Raw genomic sequence first — 21,679 nt, forward strand, 5'->3', positions numbered from 1 at the left:
GTGGCTGAAGCTGGGGCCCCTCCCTGCCACCCTGGGCTCAGTCACCTGATCCTCTCCTGCTTACTGACCCTGTTCCATGCCAAGCCCCTCCTGGCTCCTGGTGTCCAAGGAGGGTCCAGCCAGGTCCTTTGCAATTTCCTGCATGGACACAGAACTGAAAAACGGAGGGAAGGTAGTGGTACTGGCAGGGCTAGCATTAGACCTCGGTTCTGGACCTCGTCAGGGCTTTACATCAGAGCCCTTCAGACGTGTGGGGAACCAGTCATAAGACCTCACTATTGCACAGCCCAGGGAACCAAGGATTTTAAAAGCTGGTCAGTTCAGCTGATCATTTGTCAGGGAATTTCAGTGTAAGACAGTAGTGGGGGGAGAAGCAAAAGTAGAGCAATGACCACACAACTTCTGGAGGCAGGCGGACATGAGACCCAGCTCTGACTTGGCCACTTGCGAGCTGTGACCTTGGACGTGTTATTGATGGCACTTGTCTATAAATTGTGGATGATGTTGTTGACTTCAGTGAGTCCTGTTTTTTTGGTCGCCCAGGAACCATTTCTCCTATTAGCAGTATCCTGAGTTTCCTCTGGGTACCTCCCTGCCCACCCCGTCAGCCTGTGTGATTTTTGAGGAGGGTTGATCTCCCACCCTAAGCTCCAGGGGAGGAGCCCCAGTCAACATGCCCCATCCCTGCTGGCCGCAGTGACACAGAGTGAGCCAGGCTCCAGCAGGACTAGGAAATCTTTCCTCCTGGACGTGAGGATGGGGAGAGTCGGGGTTGCCCCAGCCATCCTATACTTCCAGGGACAGACCATCTTCGTAAAAGAGCTTCCCCTGAGAACAGCACTGCCAGGCTCAGAGGCAAAGAACCAGTCTCAGTGACATTGTCTGAGCCCTGTGGCAGTGCCTGAAATCCACCACATCCTGGGAATTACCACTGTGGAAGCCAGGAACGGTCCGTTTTTGCTTCAGCCAGCTTGGGTTGGGATTTCTGTCACTTGCAACCAAGTGTCCTGAGTGGCCTGCCTGCTCTCATGGCTGCGAGTTCATGGAGCACACAGGGGTTTAGCTGTCATGGAGCAGCAGCAGCCACTGGCAGGGCAGGGGGGCTGCTCACGGGGCCTGACCCCTCAGGGGCGAGGCCTCCTCAGCAGGGACCCTCCCCTGGGTCCTGTTCCTCCTGGCAGTAGGGCCATGTGGGCAGCACCCCCCCATCCTGTGTATTAGTCCAGTGAACCCCAACACCCAAGGTCACCCAGGAACACCTCCATTCTCTGCCCCAAGCGTTATTTATTATCTGCCGTGGGTGTGCAGGTGACAAGAGTGGGTTCCCTGGAAGGTTTGGGCAGAGGAAACAGGGCAACCCCAGGATGGTTCCTGTTGGTGGGAAGGAGACGGAGCTGGCATTACAGGATGAGTGTCCATGGTTGGTTAGGGGCGGTGGAGGGGGCGGAAAATGACCTGGCTGATCTGCCCGGGCATGGTGTAAAAGACGAGGAGGAGGAAGACAGTGATCAGCGCCAGCAGCAGCAGCAGCACCAAGATGCGCCAGTACCGGCGCCAAATGAAGAAGACGAAGGTCTTCAGCGGGTTCACAAACCAGTTGAAGGAGGTTTTGGGGCGGCTGTGGGGGAGCAGGTGGTGTCGGATGAGGAGGAAACCCTCGCTGGTCTCCAACACCGCCACCCCCGGCCCCCAACCCCGGATCTGGCCCCGCCTCCTGCGCCCCCCACTCACTCAGGCTTCTCCAAGGGCTCAGGCTCCTTGCGCCCCTTCCCCACTGGCCGTTTCTCAGCCTCCTCCACAGTCAGCAGCTCAAACTCTGCCTCAACCTTTCCCTGGAAAAGAAGGGACAGAAGCCAAGTTCTTGAGTGGGCTCAGGCCCGACCCCCGATCCCCCTACCCCTCCCACCCCCGTTCCTGCTCACCGTGAGGATGTAGACATTGCCTCCTGAGTCTGAGAACTCTAAGTCTTCCCGCCGGCCTTTCCTCTTCTTCCTCCTCTTGCTGGTCTGAGCCTCTCGTCGCTCCTGCTCCTCGTCCTCCGGCTCCCGCAGCTTCACTACCGGCCACCAGCCCCGCAAGCGGTGGCAGCGAAACAAGTTACACCTGGGTGTGGCCCCGTCCCGGGCCAGCCGCACGGAGCAGAGCTCGGGGCCCCGGGCCCCTCGCACCATGTCTGGTAGCTGCAGTTCCAGGGATCCTGCAAGTCCAGAGTGCTCTGGGTTAGGCAGGAGCGGGAGGTCTGTCTGAGCCAACCTCCCATCCCTGAGCGTGACTCCAACGAAAGCAGAGCCCAGAGCTAGAAAGTGACTGATGGCTGACTGAATTCTGGGAGATGGAACTCAAGGCATCTACAGTTAGAATGGCAGTCCAGTGGTTAAGATGCTGCACTCCTAATGCAGGGGCCCCAGGTCTGATCCCTGGTCAAGGAACTAGATCCCGCATGCTGCAACAAAAGTCCCAGGTGCAGCAACTATGACACCTCCCGAAGACAAATTTTTTTTAAGAAGCTAGGATGTGGTGGTCAGGCCACAGCTATGAACCACACACCACAGCCCAAATGTCAGCAGGTTGTCCTATGGGACCAGGCACAGCAGGGACTAACAGCTGTGGGGCCAGAGTAACCTGAGCTCAGGTCAAATTTAGAGGATTGAATTGGAGACTGGGTGGGACTGGAGGTTAGGCTGCTCAGAGCTGAATAAACTCAATAAATTATTAGGCCAGAAGGCAAAAGTTAGTGACTTGGATCTGAAATCCAGGATTCAGGGTTGGTTAGAGTAGGGAAACCAGAAGCCAAGGGCAGGGCAATGAGGGCAGAAATGGGAGCTAGGGTGGAGGTGGGAGGAGAGCTCAGTAGTACCAAGGAAGTCGTTGGCAGAGATGCGGTCATAGTCCCAGACCTGCAGGACCAGCACAGCTGGCTGCCGGAATTCAGCTTCTTCCAGGGCGAAGGGTCCAGGGCGGCGCCGGACGCTCACCTCGCGCTCCGTGGGCAGGTAGTCAAAGCGGAACACGAAGCGCCAGTTGAAGTTGCCCTCCCCGGTCAGAGAGTTGAAGTGGACGTCTGTCTCCTGCTTGTCGTGCTCCAGCCCCTTCACCCAGCTGGGACCAGGGGAAAGGTGCAGGCCAAGAGGGTGGGCATCTGTGCTTGGCCAAGTCTGGAATCGGCTCCTCACCCAGTATGCCCCTCCGCTCACCCTCACGTTGGTCCCTTCACCCAGCTCCCAGCGCCATCAAGGCCCCAGAGGACAGGCAGGGCTCTGGCTCAGCCCAGGACCCAAGCCCCTGTTCGCAGTCCCACCTCGGTACACAGCCATGCGCCCAGCTCCGCCTGCAGGCCTACCTTTTCACGTAGATGTCACTCGACATCTCTCCAGTGAGCGGGTTCACGTCATCCAGAACCACATCCTCCGTGTTCCAGATGATGACTCGGAGCTCATAGCTGAGGGAAGTATTGGGGGGAGGGTTTTCAGACTCTTGAGAGGTGTCTTGGGAGGAGCTACAGGAAGGACCGGGGCCAGGGCCACTGACACTCAGCAACTGGAGTGCGCCTAGCCAGGTAATCAGATGTCTGTGCTACCTTGAACAGGCATCCCCAGGTATCACTGCCCACCCCAGCCACTGCAGTTGGCACCAGGAATGGTCTGCTGACCCACGCTGGTTCAATGAGATTTTCCCTCCCATAAATTTGGACTCAAGACCCTGAAAACGTGAGTCCCAAAGCATCAGACGTAGATCTGGAGCCACCACAAGCTAAAGCGCTGTGCAAACGGAGAGAGCCAGTCTGCAGAGAAACACTTAAGTGGGGATGAGAGCATGAAGCCCCTAAGGGACAAAAGGAGGGGCTGTGACATTCTTGATCCTACCCCAGGTGGCCCTGTCCTGGGCTGTCAAATGGTTTCCAGATATCTGTTGTTTTGCCCAGTGTTAATTTCCCCTCATTTGTTGACAGCACCTTGATTTTCTGTTGGTGACCCTACCCCCACTACTGTCAACTGAGTCATACTGGTGGGTCTGTCACCTAGGGGACATCACCCAGGACTGACCAATCAATGTATTATAGCCCCCTGATCACAGTGATTGGTTCAGGAATCAGCATTTGACCCAAGCTGGTCCAATGATAGTTAGCCCAAGACTTTTGCTCTAACTGGGAGAGGGGTGTTTCTTTTTCTGCTCAAGTAGTCTGGTTGGTAAGATGTAAGCTTGTGCTGAACTACATCACAATTGCACTCATCTCACATGCCAATAAAGTAATGCTCAAAATTCTGCAAGCCAGACTTCAGCAATACGTGAACCGTGAACTTCCTGATGTTCAAGCTGGTTTTAGAAAAGGCAGAGGAACCAGAGATCAAATTGCCAACATCCACTGGCTCATGGAAAAAGCAAGAGAGTTCCAGAAAAACATCTATTTCTGCTTTATTGACTATACCAAAGCCTTTGACTGTGTGGATCACAATCAACTGTGGAAAATTCTGAAAGAGATGGGAATACCAGACCACCTGACCTGCCTCTTGAGAAATCTGTATGCAGGTCAGGAAGCAACAGTTAGAACTGGACATGGAACAACAGACTCCAAATAGGAAATGGTTCCAAATAGGAAAAGGAGTATGTCAAGGCTGTATATTGTCACCCTGCTTATTTAACTTATATGCAGAGTACATCATGAGAAACGCTGGGCTAGAAGAAACACAAGCTGGAATCAAGATTGCCAGGAGAAATATCAACAACCTCAGATATGCAGATGACACCACCCTTATGGCAGAAAGTGAAGAGGAACTCAAAAGCCTCTTGATGAAAGTGAAAGAGGAGAGTGAAAAAGTTGGCTTAAAGCTCAACATTCAGAAAATGAAGATCAAGGCATCTGGTCCCATCACTTCATGGGAAATAGATGGGGAAACAGTGGAAACAGTGTCAGACTTGATTTTTCTGGGCTCCAAAATCACTGCAGATGGTGATTACAGCCATGAAATTAAAAGACACTTACTCCTTGGAAGAAAAGTTATGACCAACCTAGATAGTACATTCAAAAGGAGAGACATTAGTTTGCCAACAAAGGTCCGTTTGGTCAAGTCTATGGTTTTTCCTGTGGTCATGTATGGATGTGAGAGTTGGACTATGAAAAAGGCTGAGCGCCGAAGAATTGATGGTTTTGAACTGTGGTATTGGAGAAGACTCTTGAGAGTCCCTTGGACTGCAAGGAGATACAACAAGTCCATTCTGAAGGAGATCAGCCCTGGGATTTCTTTGGAAGGAATGATGCTAAAGCTGAAACTCCAGTACTTTGGCCACCTCATGCGAAGAGTTGACTCATTGGAAGACTCTGATGCTGGGAGGGATTGGGGGCAGGAGGAGAAGGGGACAACAGAGGATGAGATGGCTGGATGGCATCACTGACTCAATGGACATGGGTCTGAGTGAACTCTGGGAGTTGGTGATGGACAGGGAGGCCTGGCGTGCTGCGATTCATGGGGTTGCAAAGAGTCGGACATGACTGAGCGACTGAACTGAACTGAAGCTTGCGCTGTTAAAAGTCATTTTGACCCCAGACTGCGAAAGCTTCCATGAGACTGACACCAAGGAAAGCAGAGCCCAGAGGTAGGAAGTGACAGATTGCTGATGAAATCTGAAGTGCACATACTCCCCACTCAGACCAGCTTAGGTCAGAAGGTAGTTAACTGGTGCTTGGACTCTTTTCAGTTGCAAGTGTCACCCCCAACTTACAGTGGCTTATGAAAAAAAAAAGAATAATGGTTCACCTACCTGAAGCCTGGGTCAGCTCTGCCTGCTTCACCAGGGGCCCTTGTCCAGGCTGCCCAAGATGTGCCCGCCCCATGGGAGGAGGGGCCAGGATTCCTCTTACCTGATTGGCTGTCGAGGCTTGATGTCAACTGGGGGTGGGGCAGGCACATCTCTGGGGAAGATGTCAATCCACATGTGAAGAGACCCCTGGGGGCACAGGACTGGGCTGAAGGGTCTTCCAGGGGTCCCACCTCCCCTAACAGCCCTGGGGCCGGAGGTTGTGCCTTGCCCCAGGTGGAAAGGAGAGGTGGGGTCAGGAGGGTAGATCCTGGGGGATGAGGATGAAGGCAGGGTCTGAACTGGGGATTCCAGGGTTGAGGTTAGACTGGGGGTTCAGAGATGAGGCCCTGGAAGTGGAAGGCTGAGATTAAAAGTGAGATCCAGTGTTCCCAGGTCCAGATCCTAGAAATCTGGGGTGGAGGTCAGGTTGGGTGTGCCACATCTGAGCCTTGGTAGGCCAGGGCTGGGACTCCTTCAGAACCAGAGTCTGGGGTGAGGGGAGGGAGTCCAGGATGGAAGTCCAAGACTTGAGTGGGGAGGGTGGGGAGCAAGATCAAGAGCCAGAGTCAGAAGTGGCCGTGCCCAGGTTCAGGACAAGGTGGGAGTCCTGGGGCTCTGGGGATGTGCCCTGAGCCCTCCTTCACCTGCAGCAGCCCTGGGCTGCGGGGATGGTAGAGGGGCCGTGTTTCTACATGCTCAGGTACCAGCTGGATCCCAAGCCCTGGCATCTCCTGCCAGCGCCGCAGCACTAGCAATGCCTGGGCCTCCTCAGAGACATCCCTTGCCGCCTTGGAGCCCCTGATACCTACAACAAGAGGTTCGTGAGCTTGGGTTCCACACAGTTCCCAACTCTGCTCCCTCCCTCCCAACCCCCTGGCCCTCAATAGACGCTCTGGGCTGAGGCACCTGCTGTACTGGACAAACACATTTCCTGGGAGGGCATGTCCACAATGCATAGAAAGTGGCAGATGCTGCTGTAACAACTTTTGCCAGTGAAAAGCCAGCAGTAGGGGGACAGTGGGATTGGAGGGGCTGTGGCCTTTGGGCAAACCTTATTTAGAGAACAGACCACTGGTCATGTATGAAGCACAAGCTAAATCCTGCACCATATTGTATATTGCATGGTAGCCCTGTGTCCTCAATTAGCTATGGCTCTGAGGGGTTCACTAAGTCTCCCCAGAGATCTCACACTCACCAACAAAGACCACTTTCTCTCCACTATTGTCCTTACTCAGCCAAACTCACCTCCTCTGTTTGCAGAGGGAGGCGGGATCTTTGGGGACACATTAGGCTGATCATCAGCGGCCTCCCCCATACCTTGCTCTACCATCTTGCCCCCTCTGGATTGTCCAACAGAGAGAGACTGGTACCTGGGGGCAGGGTCTCTGGTGATGTCCGAAAGAGTTTGCTGCCCACCTTGACAGCCTCGACTCGATATTCAGGTTGGGGGAGGCCACAGCGTTGGCATAGCCCAGCCAGGATCTGTGAAGGCTGGAATGCATCACGCCAGGCATTGTACCCGTCCCTGTGGGAGGAAATGGAAGGTGCTGCAGTTGGATCCAGCAGATAAACATAGTTGGGCACAGGGGCAGGGATGGGGGCCCTTGAGGACTTAGGATCCAGGTTCATAACTCTACTGGAGAACAGGTTAGTCCTCGCTTACAGTAATGGCGAAAATCAAGTATGCATGCCAGATGCTCCTATGAAAGAGATACTGACATTATTGCCCCCATTTTGCAGATGAGGAAACTGAAGCTCAAGGAAGTCAAGTGACTTGTTAGTTATAGATCCCAACTCCCAAGCCCATTTCTTGACCAATAAGCTATAATGTTTTGGTCGCAGGGGAGTCCCCTGCTGTGAAATTAAAGGATCTGGACCCTCAGGTGGGATGTGAACTTGAAAGCCTTTGGTCAGACTTAGAATGACTCCCGAGGGCCCTGTGGGACTCACACGTCATACTGGGATGCCAGCCCACAGTTCGCCCTGTGGTGGCTATAGAATCGGTTTTCCAGATCAATGTGGGTCTCCCCAATGAGGTCATCAGAACCCACGAGGTCATGATCAAACACAGCTATGGTCAGCTCAGGCTCAGCAGGGAGAGAAATGCTGAGTTCCAGGACCCTAGCAAGGAGAGAGCACAGCTGAGAACACCCCCACACCCTGGGGGTGGTCCTGCGGGGGAAGGGGTGGACTCAGCACCCCTGTCCATTCCCCCACCATCACCACTAGCTGCCTGAGTGAGAGTCACAGGGCCAGGTGGCAAAGTCACTCCCCATCCCCAAGCCCAGGGCCCAGCCTCACTCTCCAAAGATGGGATTTAGCTGCTTGGGGATGTATCGTTCCTTGGTGTCCAGCCGCTCCCGGCCAGCGCTCACCACCAAGTAGGGGTCTGCCTTGCCATTGGGGTCTGCAGGAGCCAGGTTGGTAGCCTAGAGAGACAGTACGGGGTGGAAATGAAAAAAACGTCAAAACCCAAGGTTGCCCTTGTTGGGCCTACTCTCCGATTTAGTAAAAACAGGAAGTTACCACGGAAAATTCTTCTACTGCAAGACATTAGCTGAGAGGTTGGATGAGGTGACTTACTTTCTTTTAACTTAATTATTGAAATACAGTAATTATTGTCATACAAATAGGTATAACAGGAATATAACGAAGGCTTCCCTGGTGTCCAGGGGTTAAGAATCCACCTGACAATGCAGGGGACATGGATTCAATCCCTGGTCCATGAAGACTCCATGTGTCGAGGGGCAACTAAGCCTGTGCACCACAGCTGAGCTTGCACTCTGGAGCCCACAAGCCTCAACATGAGAAGCCACTGCAATGAGAAGCCAACACACTGCAACTAGAGAAGAGCCCCTGCTTGCCACAACTAAAGAAAGCCCGTGTGCAACAACGAAGACCCAGTGCAGCCATTAATAAATAAATACAACTTAATATATATATATATATAATGAAACAAAATACGTGGAAACATGTATAGTCAGTTCAGTCGCTCAGTTGTGTGCGACTGTTTGTGACCCCATGGACTGAAGCACGCCAGGCCTCCCTGTCCATCACCAACTCCTGGAGCCTTCTCAAACTCATGTGCATTGAGTCAGTGATGCCATATAACCATCTCATCCTCTGTTGTCCCCTTCTCCTCCTGCCTTCAATCTTTCTCAGCATCAGGGTCTTTTCTAGTGAGTCAGTCCTTCACATCAGGTGGCCAAAATATTGAAGTTTCAGCTTCAGTATCAGTCCTTCCAATGAATATTCAGGACTGATTTCCTTTAGGACTGACTGATTTGATCTCCTTGCAGTCCAAGGGACTCTCAAGAGTCTTCTCCAACACCACAGTTCAAAAGCATCAATTCTTCGGTGCTCAGCTTTCTTTATAGTCCAACTCTCACATTCATACATGACCACTGGAAAAACCATAGTAGCTTTGACTAGACGGACTTTTGTTGGCAAATGAATGTCTCTGTTTTTTAATATGCTGTCTAGGATGATCACAGCTTTTCTTCCAAGGAGTAAGCGTCTTTTAATTTCATGGCTGCAGTCACCATCTGCAGTGATTTTGGAGCCCCAAAATAAAGTCTCTCACTGTTTGCATTGTATAAGGGACTTACTATTCAGTTCATAACTTTCCATATCATTTGAGTTTCACTCTTTCACAATGAGCATATGTTACTTTCATTTTACTTTTTATCCCTTTTTTTGTTTTTATTTTATTTTTTTATTTTTGGCTGCGCTGAGTCTGGGTTGCTGGGCTCACCAATCTCTCTGCACTGTGAGGGGGTGATACTCTTCATGCGGGGCTGGGCTTCTCGCTGCAGCAGCTCCTCTTGTTGTGGAGCACGGGCTCTAGGGCGTGCAGGCTTCAGGGGCTGCAGCACATAGGCTCAGGAGCTGTGGCCCCAGGCTTAGCTGCTCCACGGCATGTGGGCCCTTCCAGGGCCAGGGATCAACTCGTGTCCCCTGCATTGCAAGGTGGGTTCTTAACCACTGGACCACCAGGGAAGTCCTTTTTTGTTAAATTAAGAATATTTTAGCTAAATAAAAAAATAATACAATGAGCATGTGTGTGCCCAGCTTCATAAATAATACAACTTCTGGACATACTTCTGTTACATATCCATGCATCCCTAAGCAATATATAGCATGATCTTTCATGGTTTAAACTGTATGTAGTAAACTTCCTTTTTCTATTTTTGAAAACTATGTAATTTAGTAAATATATAACTTATACATAAAATACTGAAATAGAACTTATACACAGCAGAGTTCCAGTTGCTCATCTTTCCCAGCACTTGGTATTGTCAATCTTTTTTATTTTCATCATTCTCATGCGTGTAAAATTGAAGCTCATTGGGGTTTAATTTGTGTTTCCCTGCTGATGAAGCATGTTGAGCTTTTTTTTTCACTTTTGAATGTGCTTATTAGCCTTGTGTGTGTGTGTGTATATATATATATATATATATATATATATTTGCTTTTGTGAAATGACTTCAAATCTTTTGTGCCATCATTGAGTTTTTAATTTTCAATATTACATTTTTAATTTCTAAACATTCTAACTGGTCCTTCAAACTTGCTGTTTATTTGTAATGATCTCTTGTTCCTTGCTCATTTTAATTTCATTCTATTTCTTTAAACATTTCATATTCTCTATCTAGTCATTCCAATATCAACGGCCTTGGGGTCTGAATCTGTTATTTTTGCTAATCCTTACTCCTGATGGTCTTTTTCTTTTGGTACTTTTTAATCATGACTCATATTTGGTATGACTCATGTTGTGTGTGTTCTCTGCCAAAGAGGGTTTGTTTTCACTCCTGCCAGTTCCCTAGGCAAACTACCAACCTGCAGCCACTTTAAATTAAATCCTCCAAGCCCTCTCACCCTGGAGTCCACACACCACAGCTACTGAGCCCGAGTGCTTCAGCTACTGAAGCTCTCGCTCCTAGATCCCATGTTCCACAGCAAGAGAAGCCACCACAACGAGCAGCCTGTGTGCCTCAACTAGAGAAAGACCTCTCGCAACAATGAAGGCCCATAGCAACCAAAACAATAAACAAGTAGAGGGATGACATCTTCTAACTGAGGGTGTGGGGATCACACCAGAGGTGAGAATGCAGCTTGTGGTCGTGGATGCTTAGGGAGACTTTTCCCCTCTAACCAATGCCAGGGTTAAGGCAGCCAAGCTTCCTCGGTGTCCCCTTCTGCCGTGCAAGTTCCTATCTTTGTTCATCCTTATGCTCCAGGTGGCCCCGGGGTTTCATCTCCTGTCCTCACTGCCTGTCATGAGGAAGAGGAGGTCTCTCTGGTCAGCGTGAGTGTGGGGTGAAAGCCAGCTTTACTACGCCTCTTCTCTTGGCTCCTGTATTAGCTAAACTTCCTTACTCTCCACACTCTTCTTTTCTTTGTTTCCGGCTGTGCAGGGGCTGCTCTTTACTGTGGTGCGTGGGCTTCTCACTGTGGTGGCTTCTCTTGTGGCTCCCCGGCTCTAGAGCTCAGGCTTCAGTAGTTGTGGTGGAGGGCTCAGCTGCCCCAAGTTATGTGGAATCTTCCCGGATCAGGGATCAAACCCTGTGTCCCCTGCACTGACAGACAGATTCTTAACCACTGGACCACCAGTCCGATTTTCTGTATTCTTGATGCTCTGGTATCTGGGGCTGTACTGACGCTGGAGAGACTGCCCCTGCCAGGGCTACTAATTCCCAGAGTTAGCAAGCAACATATTTGCCAGAGTACTTTTCATATACAAACCAACTAATCCAGACCCCATACAACACCCAACCACCTCCTCTATCTGGCCTTTATACTCCAGAAAGTAATATTTCTCTGCTTTTATCATCCCCACAGCCAGGTTCAGACAGCTAGAGACAGTGAGACAACTCCTGTACCCTAAAGCCCGTAGGAATTATTCAAACTAGCTAGTCATAAACCTGCTTATGCTGCTTTGCCCCACCTTTCCATCAAAAACAAACAAACAAAAAAACACGCACAACAAAGGCTGTGGCCGTCATACGTCCCTTGTTCCTTCTGCCTTCGGACTGGCCCTCATGTTTTCCCAGGTAACCCTGCAAGGCACAGCCTGCCCCACCTCTAGAAAACTGAAACAAACAACAATCTTTTCAATCGCAGCCACCTGATCTGTCGACTTCCCCATACGTGGATAATAACAAAACCGTGGGTGCATTTTAAAGCAGCTCCTGCTTTTACTTTGGGTTTTTTTCTACTCTAAAATCTCTTACTTTCTTGGAAGCTCAGCACTGCATTTAAAAGATGTTTTTGAAGTATGGAAGTTTCTCAAAAAACTGAAAATAGAATTGCGATATGATCCAGCAATCCCACTCCTGGGCATATACCCAGAAAAAAACTGCACTTCAAAAAGATACACGGAATTCCCTGCAGTCCAGTGGTTAGGACTCTTTGCTTCCACTACAGGGAGCATAGGTTTGATCCTTGGTCAAGGAACTAAGATCCTGCAAGCCTCTTGGCATGGCCAAAAAGAAATAGACAGAGAAAATGTAACAACAACAAAAAAGATACATTCACTTGTGTGTTCATAGCAGCACTATTCACAATAATCAAGACGTGGAAACAACCTAAATTTCCATTGACAGATGAATGGATAAAGAAGATATACATATATATATATATATATATATATATATCATATATACACACACACAATGGAATACAATTCAGCATAAAAAAAATGAAATAATGCTATTTGCAGCAACATGGATAGAGCTAGAGATTGCCATATTAAGTGAAGTAAGTCAGAAAGAGAAAGACAAATACCATGATATCACTTATATGTGGAATCTAAAAGATGGCACGAATGAACTTATTTGTGAAACAGAAACAGACTCACAGACACAGAGAACAGGCTTGTGGTTGCCAAGGGGGAGGAAGTGGGGAAGGGATGGATTGGGAGTTGGGGACTAGCAGATGCAAACTAGTGTACGTAGGATGGATAAACAACAAGGTCCTACTGTACACCACAGGGAACTATATCCAATATCCTGTGATAAACCATAATGGACACATGAAAAGGAATATATATATATATGTGTATAACTGAATCACTTTGCTTTACATCAGAAATTAACACAACACTGTAAATAAACTATGATTCAATGATTTTTTTTTAAATTTTAAGATGTCTTTAAAATTTGATCCAGCATTTTTAGCTTTTGGTGAGTGATGCTAGCTTTAATTCTCAGGGTGTGCTCTTACGCCTTGAGACACAGACTCTGCTGACCTTGAGCTCTGATGAGTGATGTCCTCTCTCCCTTCCTTCATGCACATGACTCTATCTGCACAGCTCTTGGAGGCTCTTCAGCTGCCCTGGTGGTTTGCACTTTTAAGGCTCTGATTTCAGCATAATTGGAACTCAGAATTTTTGTTAATTGTTCTTGTTTGGGGGTGATTTTCAGGAAAAAGAAGGGGAAACGCCCCGTTGGTGCCACCTTCCACAAACTGGGAATCATCAAACTTGCTTACTTCATCCAAATTTCTGTTGGGAGATGTATCCTTATTGACACATGTTACCGTAGCTCGTTCAGTTTAACTATAGTATTTGTTATATGACTGATACACACTCTCTCTCTCCTATTTAAGAACACTTAAGGTTATTTCTAAAATTTTTATTATTACAAATATTACTAGAATGAACATATATGTTTTCTTAGACACATTATATGAAAATTTTTCTAAGATTGTATCTAGAAGTACAATTACTGGGTATTGGCTATGAGAATCTTCCATTGGACAACATATTGTACATCTTACTACAAACTGTTCTCCAAAGTTATAACAACTTACATTCTGTGACAGGCAGAATAAACCGCCCCACAACATGTCCAAGTATCCCTGAACCTATGAATATCTTACTTTACGTAGTAAAAGAGACTTTGCAGATGTGATAAAAGATCACAAGATGAAGGAAGTAGCCTAGATTATCCAGGTGAGTCCAATGTAATCACAGAGGTTTTTATAAGTGAAAGAGGGAGATGAGAGAGTCAGGGAGAGAGATTTGAAGGTGCTACACTGCTGGTTTTGAAGATGGAGGAAGAGGTCATGAGCCAAGATACACAGGCCGCCTGTAGAAGGTCAAGAAGACAAGCAAATGATTGTTTGCAAGAGCCTGTAGAAGGAAAGCAGTTGGGCCAACACCTTGATTTCAGCCCAGTGCAACCTGTTTTGGATTTCTGCTCTTCCGAACAGTAAGATGATAGACAGACGGTAAGTATGCGGACTGGTTGCAGCAGCAAAGAGAACTAATGCCTCCTTCTACCAGCACTGCGGTAGAGTTCTACGGCTGCCCCGCCCCTGTCTAATCTTGCCAATCAAAGGGAGGGAAATTTCTGATGGTTTCAATTATTTGCCTGTCAGATGACAATTAAGGTGCAGGTTTTGTTGTTGTTTTGTTTCTTTGGTCGCACTGCGCAGCCTGTGGGATCTTAGTTCCTGTGCAGCCTGTGGGATCAATCGAACCCTCACCACCTCCCACCCGCCACCCCCGCACTGGAAGCACAGAGTTTTAATCTTTCAAGATTTGAAATAGCTCCACTGGAATTCCATCACCTCCACTAGCTGTGTTCGTAGTGATGCTTTCTAAGGCCCACTTGACTTCACATTCCAGGATGTCTGGCTCTAGGTGAGTGATCACACCATCGTGATTATCTTGGTCATGAAGATCTTTTTTGTACAGTTCTTCTGTGTATTCTTGCCACCTCTTCTTAATATCTTCTACTTCTGTTAGGTCCCTACCATTTCTGTCCTTTATTGTGCCCATCTTTGCATGAAATGTTTCCTTGGTATCTCTAATTTTCTTGAAGAGATCTCTAGTCTTTCCCATTCTGTTGTTTTCCTCTATTTCTTTGGACTGATTGCTAAGGAAGGCTTTCTTATCTCTTCTTGCTATTCTTTGGAACTCTGCATTCAGATGCTTATATCTTTCCTTTTCTCCCTTGCTTTTCACTTCCCTTCTTTTCACAGCTATTTGTAAGGCCTCCTCAGACAGCCATTTTGCTTTTTTGCATTTCTTTGGTCTTGACCCCTGTCTCCTGTACAATGTCACGAACCTCTGTCCATAGTTCATCAGGCTGCACTGGGTCTTAATTGCAGCCTGTGGGATCTAGATTCCTGATCAGAGATCAAACCCGGGCCCTCTGCGTTGGAAGGGCAGAGTCTTAGCCACTATTCCACCAGGGAAGTCTTGCTCAGTCAATTTCTATAGCCTTTTGTTCTCCGCCTGCGAAATAATTTTAAACAGCTGTTTTGTATTTTAATATTTGAAAACTCAAACATCCAAAGCCTTTAGAGATCTAATTCTCCTTTGTGTTATTTCTTTCTAGCAATTTTTCCTGATGATTGTCTTCTTATATAGATTGTCATTTGGTATTGTGAACCCAAATTTGGTTATCTAAATCTTTGGAGTCTGTGAAGCCTGATTTGGGACCACTTTAAGCGGATTTCTCAGCTTTGAGTTTTCTGGATTACGCAGATAATAAAATCTCAAGTCTGGGCTATTTCCCTGGTGGTCCTGTGGTTAAGAATTCAGCTTGCAATGTAGGGGATGTGGATTGGATCCTTGATTGGGGAACCAAGATCGCACCCGCTGCAGAGCAGCTCAGCTGGTGAGCTGCTGCTACTGAGCCCGTACACTACAACTAAAGTCTGTGTATCACAACATGAAGATGCCACGTGACACAACATAGCTCCTGAATGCCGAAATTAAGATCTGATGCAGCCAAATAAAGAAATACATTTTGTAAACAAAAACTCAAGTCCTAAATCAATGTGAGGGCAAAACTCTAATAATAAATCCTCACAAAAGGTATTTTTTCTGTTTCACCCAGCTGGAACAGAGGCTAAGACAGACCATTTACCTTACAGGCTCCTTTTCCAGTGGGTGGGCTTCCTCTTGACTGCCTTTCACTGACAGTAGAGCCCTTCCTGGGTCCTGCTTTATGCAAGTTTCTTAGCTGTGTCTCTCACCTTGCATAGGATATTTGGTATTAGAACCTAAGGCTTGGGGTCCAGATATGGAGAAATCCTCTCAAGAGAATAGGACTTCAGGGCTTGTTCAGGGATTCCTGCTGTTTCTTCATTTGGCCATTGAGAATTCCCCTTCCTATGAGTTTAGGATTTGTATAAAAGACTGCTTATCTAGCATTTCTAGATGTATTATATCAGGAAATTATTTCAGACCATCTATGCTTCAATGCTGTTAGAAGCAGAAGGTCCAGATGACTGCAAGGTCTCCAGAGACTTCCGGAAACAGGTGTTTTATGATATAAATAGAAGGGAGGGAAGGACTTCCCTGGGGGTGCAGTGGTTAACAATCTACCTTGCAATGTAGGGTTCAGTCCCTGGTCAGGGAACTAAGATCCCACATGCTGTGGAGCAAGCACTGCAATGAATACCCAGTGCAGCCAAAATTTGAAAAACAATAAATAAATAGAAGGGAAAGGACCTTCGGATGAATGTACTGTTGGGACTGAGATACGGGAAGCGGGAGCAGAAGGAAGAGGGGAGTGGGCCAAGGGAGTCTGGACTTTTCCAGGTACAAAAACACCTATAAAATAAGGATAATTACCAAACTAGTATGTCTAGTCTATTAGTAGTCTAACAAACTAGACCAAGTTACTCATGCATCATCTCATTTGATTTTCCAGTTGCTCTGAAGACAGCATATCTTATCTGCCTGTAGACAGATAAGGATACTGAGCCGCAAAACAAAGCATAGTGGGACTTTCCTGGTGGTCCAGTAGCTAAGACTCTGCACTCCCAATGTAGGAGGTCCAGATTTGATCCCTGGTCCGGGAACTAGATCCTACATGTCACCCTCGCACCGTGACTAGAGAAGCCTGCACACTGCAACGAAGACCCAGCTCAGCCCCCCAAAAAACAAAATAAAAACGCTTTTTAAAAAAGCAAAGCTTTGTGCCCAAAGTTAAACAGTTCATGGATGATGCAAAGCTGTTCCTCTTTACAGCTTGTATTCACGGCTAGAGACATCAAAAAACAAAAAGAAAAATGTTCACAGGAAAGAAGCCATTATAATTAGATACAGAACATTTTGTATTGTCCCTGCCCATGAAACATTAAAGGAAAAAGAGCCAAGTAATTCACATTATCTAGTGTAGGCACTAGGATGCTTGATTATGGCAGAAGAGGGCCACAGAATGTTTCTTTAAATTACACCTTAGAACCCCTACATTTAAACTAGATAAAAGTACAGCATCTGCTCTGGACTGGGAGTAAATGTGTAGCAAAGCCCTCATTCCCTTCATTCGCTGAGATGCATTTAAGGAAACCTCAGGGCCCTGCTGAGTGCCATATGAAAACCCTGATGGTCCAGTGGTTAAGAATCCACTTGCCAATGCAGGGGACACACGTTCAATCCCTGATCTGAGAAGATCCCACATGCCACGGAGCACCTAAGCTCACGTGCTGTGACTACCGAAGCCCGTGCTCTGCAACAAGAAAAGCCTCTGCAGTGAGAAGCCGGTGCACCGCAACCAAGAGTAGCCCCTGTTCACCCCAACTAGAGAAAGCCCTCGCATAGCAGTGAAGACCCAGGGCAGCCAAAAATAGCTAATTCATTCAATGATTGATTTTTTTTTAAGTGAAAAAAATCATGCAACAATGGGAAGACCTGTACAAAGGCTTTGGTGGGAGGCCATCACGAAGCTTTATGGATTGTGCTCTTCCTGGAATTAAACTCTCCCCATTCTTTTAATATGAGACTAGAACTACGAATAAGGAGTCAGAAGATCTAAGTAGTAAATTCAGGTTCTGCCATGAGCAAGTCATGTAACCTTCGGGAGTCTCTTAACTTTGTGCCTAAGATTTCCCACCTGAAAAATGAAAAAGCTGGACTCCGATCCCTTCCTGTCTGTAGGTTTTGTGTACATTACCTTTGTTCGACTTAGAGGCATGCAGGGTCAATGGATGCTCACCTTTACAACATATACTCTAACCAGGAGCTTGATGGGCCGGTTCTGTGGGATACCCCGGGAGATCTGGGGCTCAGAGAAGGACACTGCCTCTGATTCTGGGTAAATGAGGAAGGAGCCCTGGGTGGGATGGGAGTGGGGAGCAGAAAAAACACTGCTAAGAGAGACTTCCTCCTGCATCCCCATCTGTGCTCCCTGGTCCCCCATTCCTCCCCCAAACATACCTTGAACTTGCCCACAAGCTTTCCAGACCCTTCATCCTCTCCATCTCCACCCTGACTCCCCTGACCACGGTACAGGGGAAACACATTCAGCCAGTCTTCAAAGTTGTTAAACTCTTCCTCCAGGGAGGTGTTGTAAATCTGAAAGGCAAGGACCTCAGTGACAGCCTGATGTCTCAGAATCCGAGCAAAATTCCCTCTCCCAACACCCAGTTACCTTCAGAGTGGCAAGTGTTCTTTTCTGGGACACAGAGCCTTTGACTTCAGGCTCACTCTGGTCGTGGGCTTCCCCATCCACAGAAATGGGGTGATCCCCATCTGGGAATAGCAGAAATGCCCCATTAGAAACTGGTTTGGGGCTTCACTGGTGATCTAGTGGTTAAAAATCACCTGCCAATGCAGGGGACACAGATCTGATCCCTAGTCCGGGAAGATCCCACATGCCATGAAGCAACTAAGCCCGTGTGCCACAACCACTGAGCCTGCGCGCTTTAGAGCCTGCAAGTCACAACTGCTGAGCCCACACACTGCAGCTACTGAAGTCCATGTGCCTAGAGGCCGTGCTCCACAACAAGAGAAGCCACCAGGATGAGAAGCCCGTGCACCACAAGAAAGAGGAGCCCCCACTAGCTGCAACTAGAGAAAGCCTTGCACACAGCAACGGAGGCCCAGCACAGCCAAAGATAAATACATAAATCTTAAAAAGAGAGAAAGAAAGAAGCATGGTGTTGGGAAAGGGAGGGAGACAGAAAGAGGAAAAGCAAGAAAGCCCGTCTCTTACCTGAATCCCCAGGGTCATCCATTTCATCCTCATCAAAGTTGGCCTGAAATCAATGGGCAGGTCAGAGATCCTTCCCTTCCTGTCACCTCCTTCATCTACCCCTTTCCCAGGATAGGGAGCTGGGAAACTTTAGTTCAAGTTCTAGCTGGGTAAGCCCACTTGTGTTTTCAAAGCCTTAGTTTATCATGTAGTCCTGCTATGTAACCATCAGTCACATATGGAACTGCTGAGCACTTGAAACATGGCTGGTCCAAACTGAGCTGTGCTCCAAGTGTAAACTACACACTGGATGTCAAAGACTAGTATAAATTAAGACTGTAAATTATTTCATTATTAATTGTTTTTGATAGTTACTTCTTGAAACGCTATTGTAGATATACTAGGTTAATAAAACATATTATTAAAAATCAACTTCAACCGGTTACTTCCACCTTTTAAAATATGTGGCTGCTACAAAAGTTAAAATTGCATATGTGGCTCACGTGATATTTCTGTTGGACAACACAGCTCTCGATAATGGAGCTAATAATCCCCAACTTCTCAAACTGTGGTGAAGATGAGCAAAGATGGCTGTAACAGTTTTGAAAATCTGTAGAGCTCCATGTTTGATGAGATCCTTCTTCTTACCATTCACCCTCCTCTGCCTCCAGCTCCACCACTCCCACCGCCAGCACGTTCCCCTGCTCCCACCTGGCCCTGGAGCTCCTGCAGTGATGCATAGTATTTGGACCACCAGTCAAGCTCTTCAGGCTCTGGGATGTCCTCCTCCAGCCCTGGGCCTTGAGTCAGGAGGCCTCCCAGAGGCAGCTTCTTCAGAGGAGCCTGGGGGAGCAAGAACTCAGTGCCCCTAGCCCAGCACCACCCCAAGCCCTGCCAACCCCTTCTCCATACACTTCCCCCCCATTCCATCACCTTTAGGAGCCGTCTAGGTGTCCCGTCGGCCCTGAAGGGGTCCAGGGACCTCTGTCCTGAGAGGGGACAAACGCCACCAGGATAAGGACAGGCAAGTAGAAATCAGACTCCATGTCCCACTGGAGGGTCTCCAGGAGCCATCTCAGCCAGGAGTTAGATAAAGACTTCTGTCTGGTGGCCCCTAGGGGGAGAGCCCCTTACCTTGAGGTTCCCTGGGGACCAGGTCCCCTGTCTCCTCCTCTTCTTGCTCCTCGGGGGCATCCTCTTGACCCCTGAGAGTGAATCTCAGCATATGGGGGACAACGTGGGATCCCACAAGCACTGTGCGGCCAAAGGCCCGGCGCTCGATCACCAGGACGCTGAGAGGGGGCTGCAGGTAAGGCTGTTCCGGCAAGTCCTGGCAGGGGGAGAGAGGACCTGGATCTCTGCACACTTTGGGAGGAGGAAAAGGCCGCAGCGGAGACAGGTGAGAAAACAAGGCAGCTAAATGTGCATTCGAAGTCCACAGCCCCACCGAGTCATCTCTGGTGAGTCACTGCCTTCCCAACCCACTCCCCAGCTAAAAAGGGGACACAGCCCTGGATTGGAAAGGCTATTGTGTCACATGACATAACAGATACAAAAGTAATTTGGAGCCTACAAAGTGCTATCAGAAACATGAAGTTGCTGTTATTATTATGTAAAGGAGAAATACTCAGTTTGCTAATATAGACTTAGAACCATAAAATTATATATACCCTTTAATCCAGAAATTCTGTGTCTATCAATGAATCCTGAGTGGGGAGGGGGAACACAGTTATAATACTGTATTGTTGGTTTTATTTTACATATATGTGATAATCACAGCACAAAAGAGGGAGAAATGGAGTTATAATAGAGCAAAGTATTTCTATTTTACTGAAACTAAATCAGTATTAATCTGAAACAGACGGTGAAAAATCAGTATGCATACTGTAATCCCTGGAGCAACTACTAAGTAAATATCAACTAAGGAATTAAAGAAGTGAAAGTGAAGTCACTCAGTCATGTCCGACTCTTTGTGACCCCGTGGACTGTAGCCTACCAAGCTCCTCTGTCCATGGGATTCTCCAGGCAAGAATACTGGAGTGGGTTGCCATTTCCTTCTCCAGGGTATCTTCCCAACCCAGGGATCGAACCGGGGTTTCCCACATTGGAGGCGGACGCTTAAAGTAGTATACTAACAAATATCTATTTAATACAAAAGAAGACAGTAAAGGAGGAAGAAAAAATAAATGAAATATATAGAAAACAAATAGCCAAGTGGCAAATGTAAATCCAACCGTATCAGTAATAACATTAAGGACATCCCTGGTGACCCAGTGGTAAAGAATCCACCTGCTAACGCAGGCAACAAGGGTTCCATCCCTGATCCGGGAAGATTCTACATGCTGTGGGGCATCTAAGCCTGTGTGTGGAAACTGCTGAAGCCCAAGTAACCTAGAGCCCGTGCTCTACAATGAGAAAAGTCCCTGCAATGAGAAGCCCAGTCACCGCAACTAGAGAGCAGCCGCTGCTCGCTGCAACGAGAGAAAAGCCTGCTCGCAGCGACCAAGACCCAGTGCACTAAAAAATAAATAAATATTAAAGAGCCTTTATTTCACTGGCTCCTCATAACACACTTCTGTCCTTTCTTCAAACAAACAAGCAGACAAAGTAAAGCTCAAATCAGACAAGTGATCTGACAAGCACTTAAGTGACACTGCCAGAATTTGACTCCAAGCCCACACTACAGTATGGTAATGACAAAGTAAACAAAGAATGTATGTATCTTTCTAACCCCTGGTGTCTCAGTTTCCTTCAGACTCCCACTTATGACTTTTGGCTAATCCACTCAATCAATAGAGCCAATAGAGCATCACCAGTTCATGGATTAATCCAGGGATTGGCTAATCATTGCCTGTAAACCAAGTCTAGCCTGTTGCCCGTTTTTGTAAGTAAAGTTTTCTTGGAACAGTCATACTCATTCATTTCCTTGTTGTCTTAAGACTGTGTAT

At 47.8% G+C, this 21,679-nt stretch overlaps 1 protein-coding gene across 1 annotated transcript in view; it reads right to left on the reverse strand.

The window, feature by feature from the left end:
* Positions 1–1,264: 1,264 nt before the first annotated feature.
* Positions 1,265–21,679, reverse strand: part of LOC138417696 (fer-1-like protein 4) — a 39,977-nt gene continuing 19,562 nt past the window's right edge. The window contains exons 29-45 of the mRNA XM_069548428.1: positions 19,866–20,061; positions 19,665–19,720; positions 19,443–19,574; positions 18,753–18,795; positions 18,189–18,289; positions 17,975–18,112; positions 17,754–17,870; positions 8,098–8,225; positions 7,747–7,917; positions 7,167–7,321; positions 6,441–6,601; positions 5,858–5,943; positions 3,341–3,439; positions 2,858–3,099; positions 1,923–2,197; positions 1,732–1,832; positions 1,265–1,618 (exon numbers count right to left, since the gene is read on the reverse strand). Coding sequence (XP_069404529.1) covers positions 1,426–1,618; positions 1,732–1,832; positions 1,923–2,197; positions 2,858–3,099; positions 3,341–3,439; positions 5,858–5,943; positions 6,441–6,601; positions 7,167–7,321; positions 7,747–7,917; positions 8,098–8,225; positions 17,754–17,870; positions 17,975–18,112; positions 18,189–18,289; positions 18,753–18,795; positions 19,443–19,574; positions 19,665–19,720; positions 19,866–20,061 — 2,394 coding nt within the window. The 3' untranslated portion in view covers positions 1,265–1,425. The remainder of the gene's footprint in view (positions 1,619–1,731; positions 1,833–1,922; positions 2,198–2,857; positions 3,100–3,340; positions 3,440–5,857; positions 5,944–6,440; positions 6,602–7,166; positions 7,322–7,746; positions 7,918–8,097; positions 8,226–17,753; positions 17,871–17,974; positions 18,113–18,188; positions 18,290–18,752; positions 18,796–19,442; positions 19,575–19,664; positions 19,721–19,865; positions 20,062–21,679) is intronic.

The sequence above is a fragment of the Ovis canadensis genome, chromosome 13, assembly GCF_042477335.2.
Source record: "Ovis canadensis isolate MfBH-ARS-UI-01 breed Bighorn chromosome 13, ARS-UI_OviCan_v2, whole genome shotgun sequence".
Lineage (NCBI taxonomy): Eukaryota > Metazoa > Chordata > Mammalia > Artiodactyla > Bovidae > Ovis > Ovis canadensis.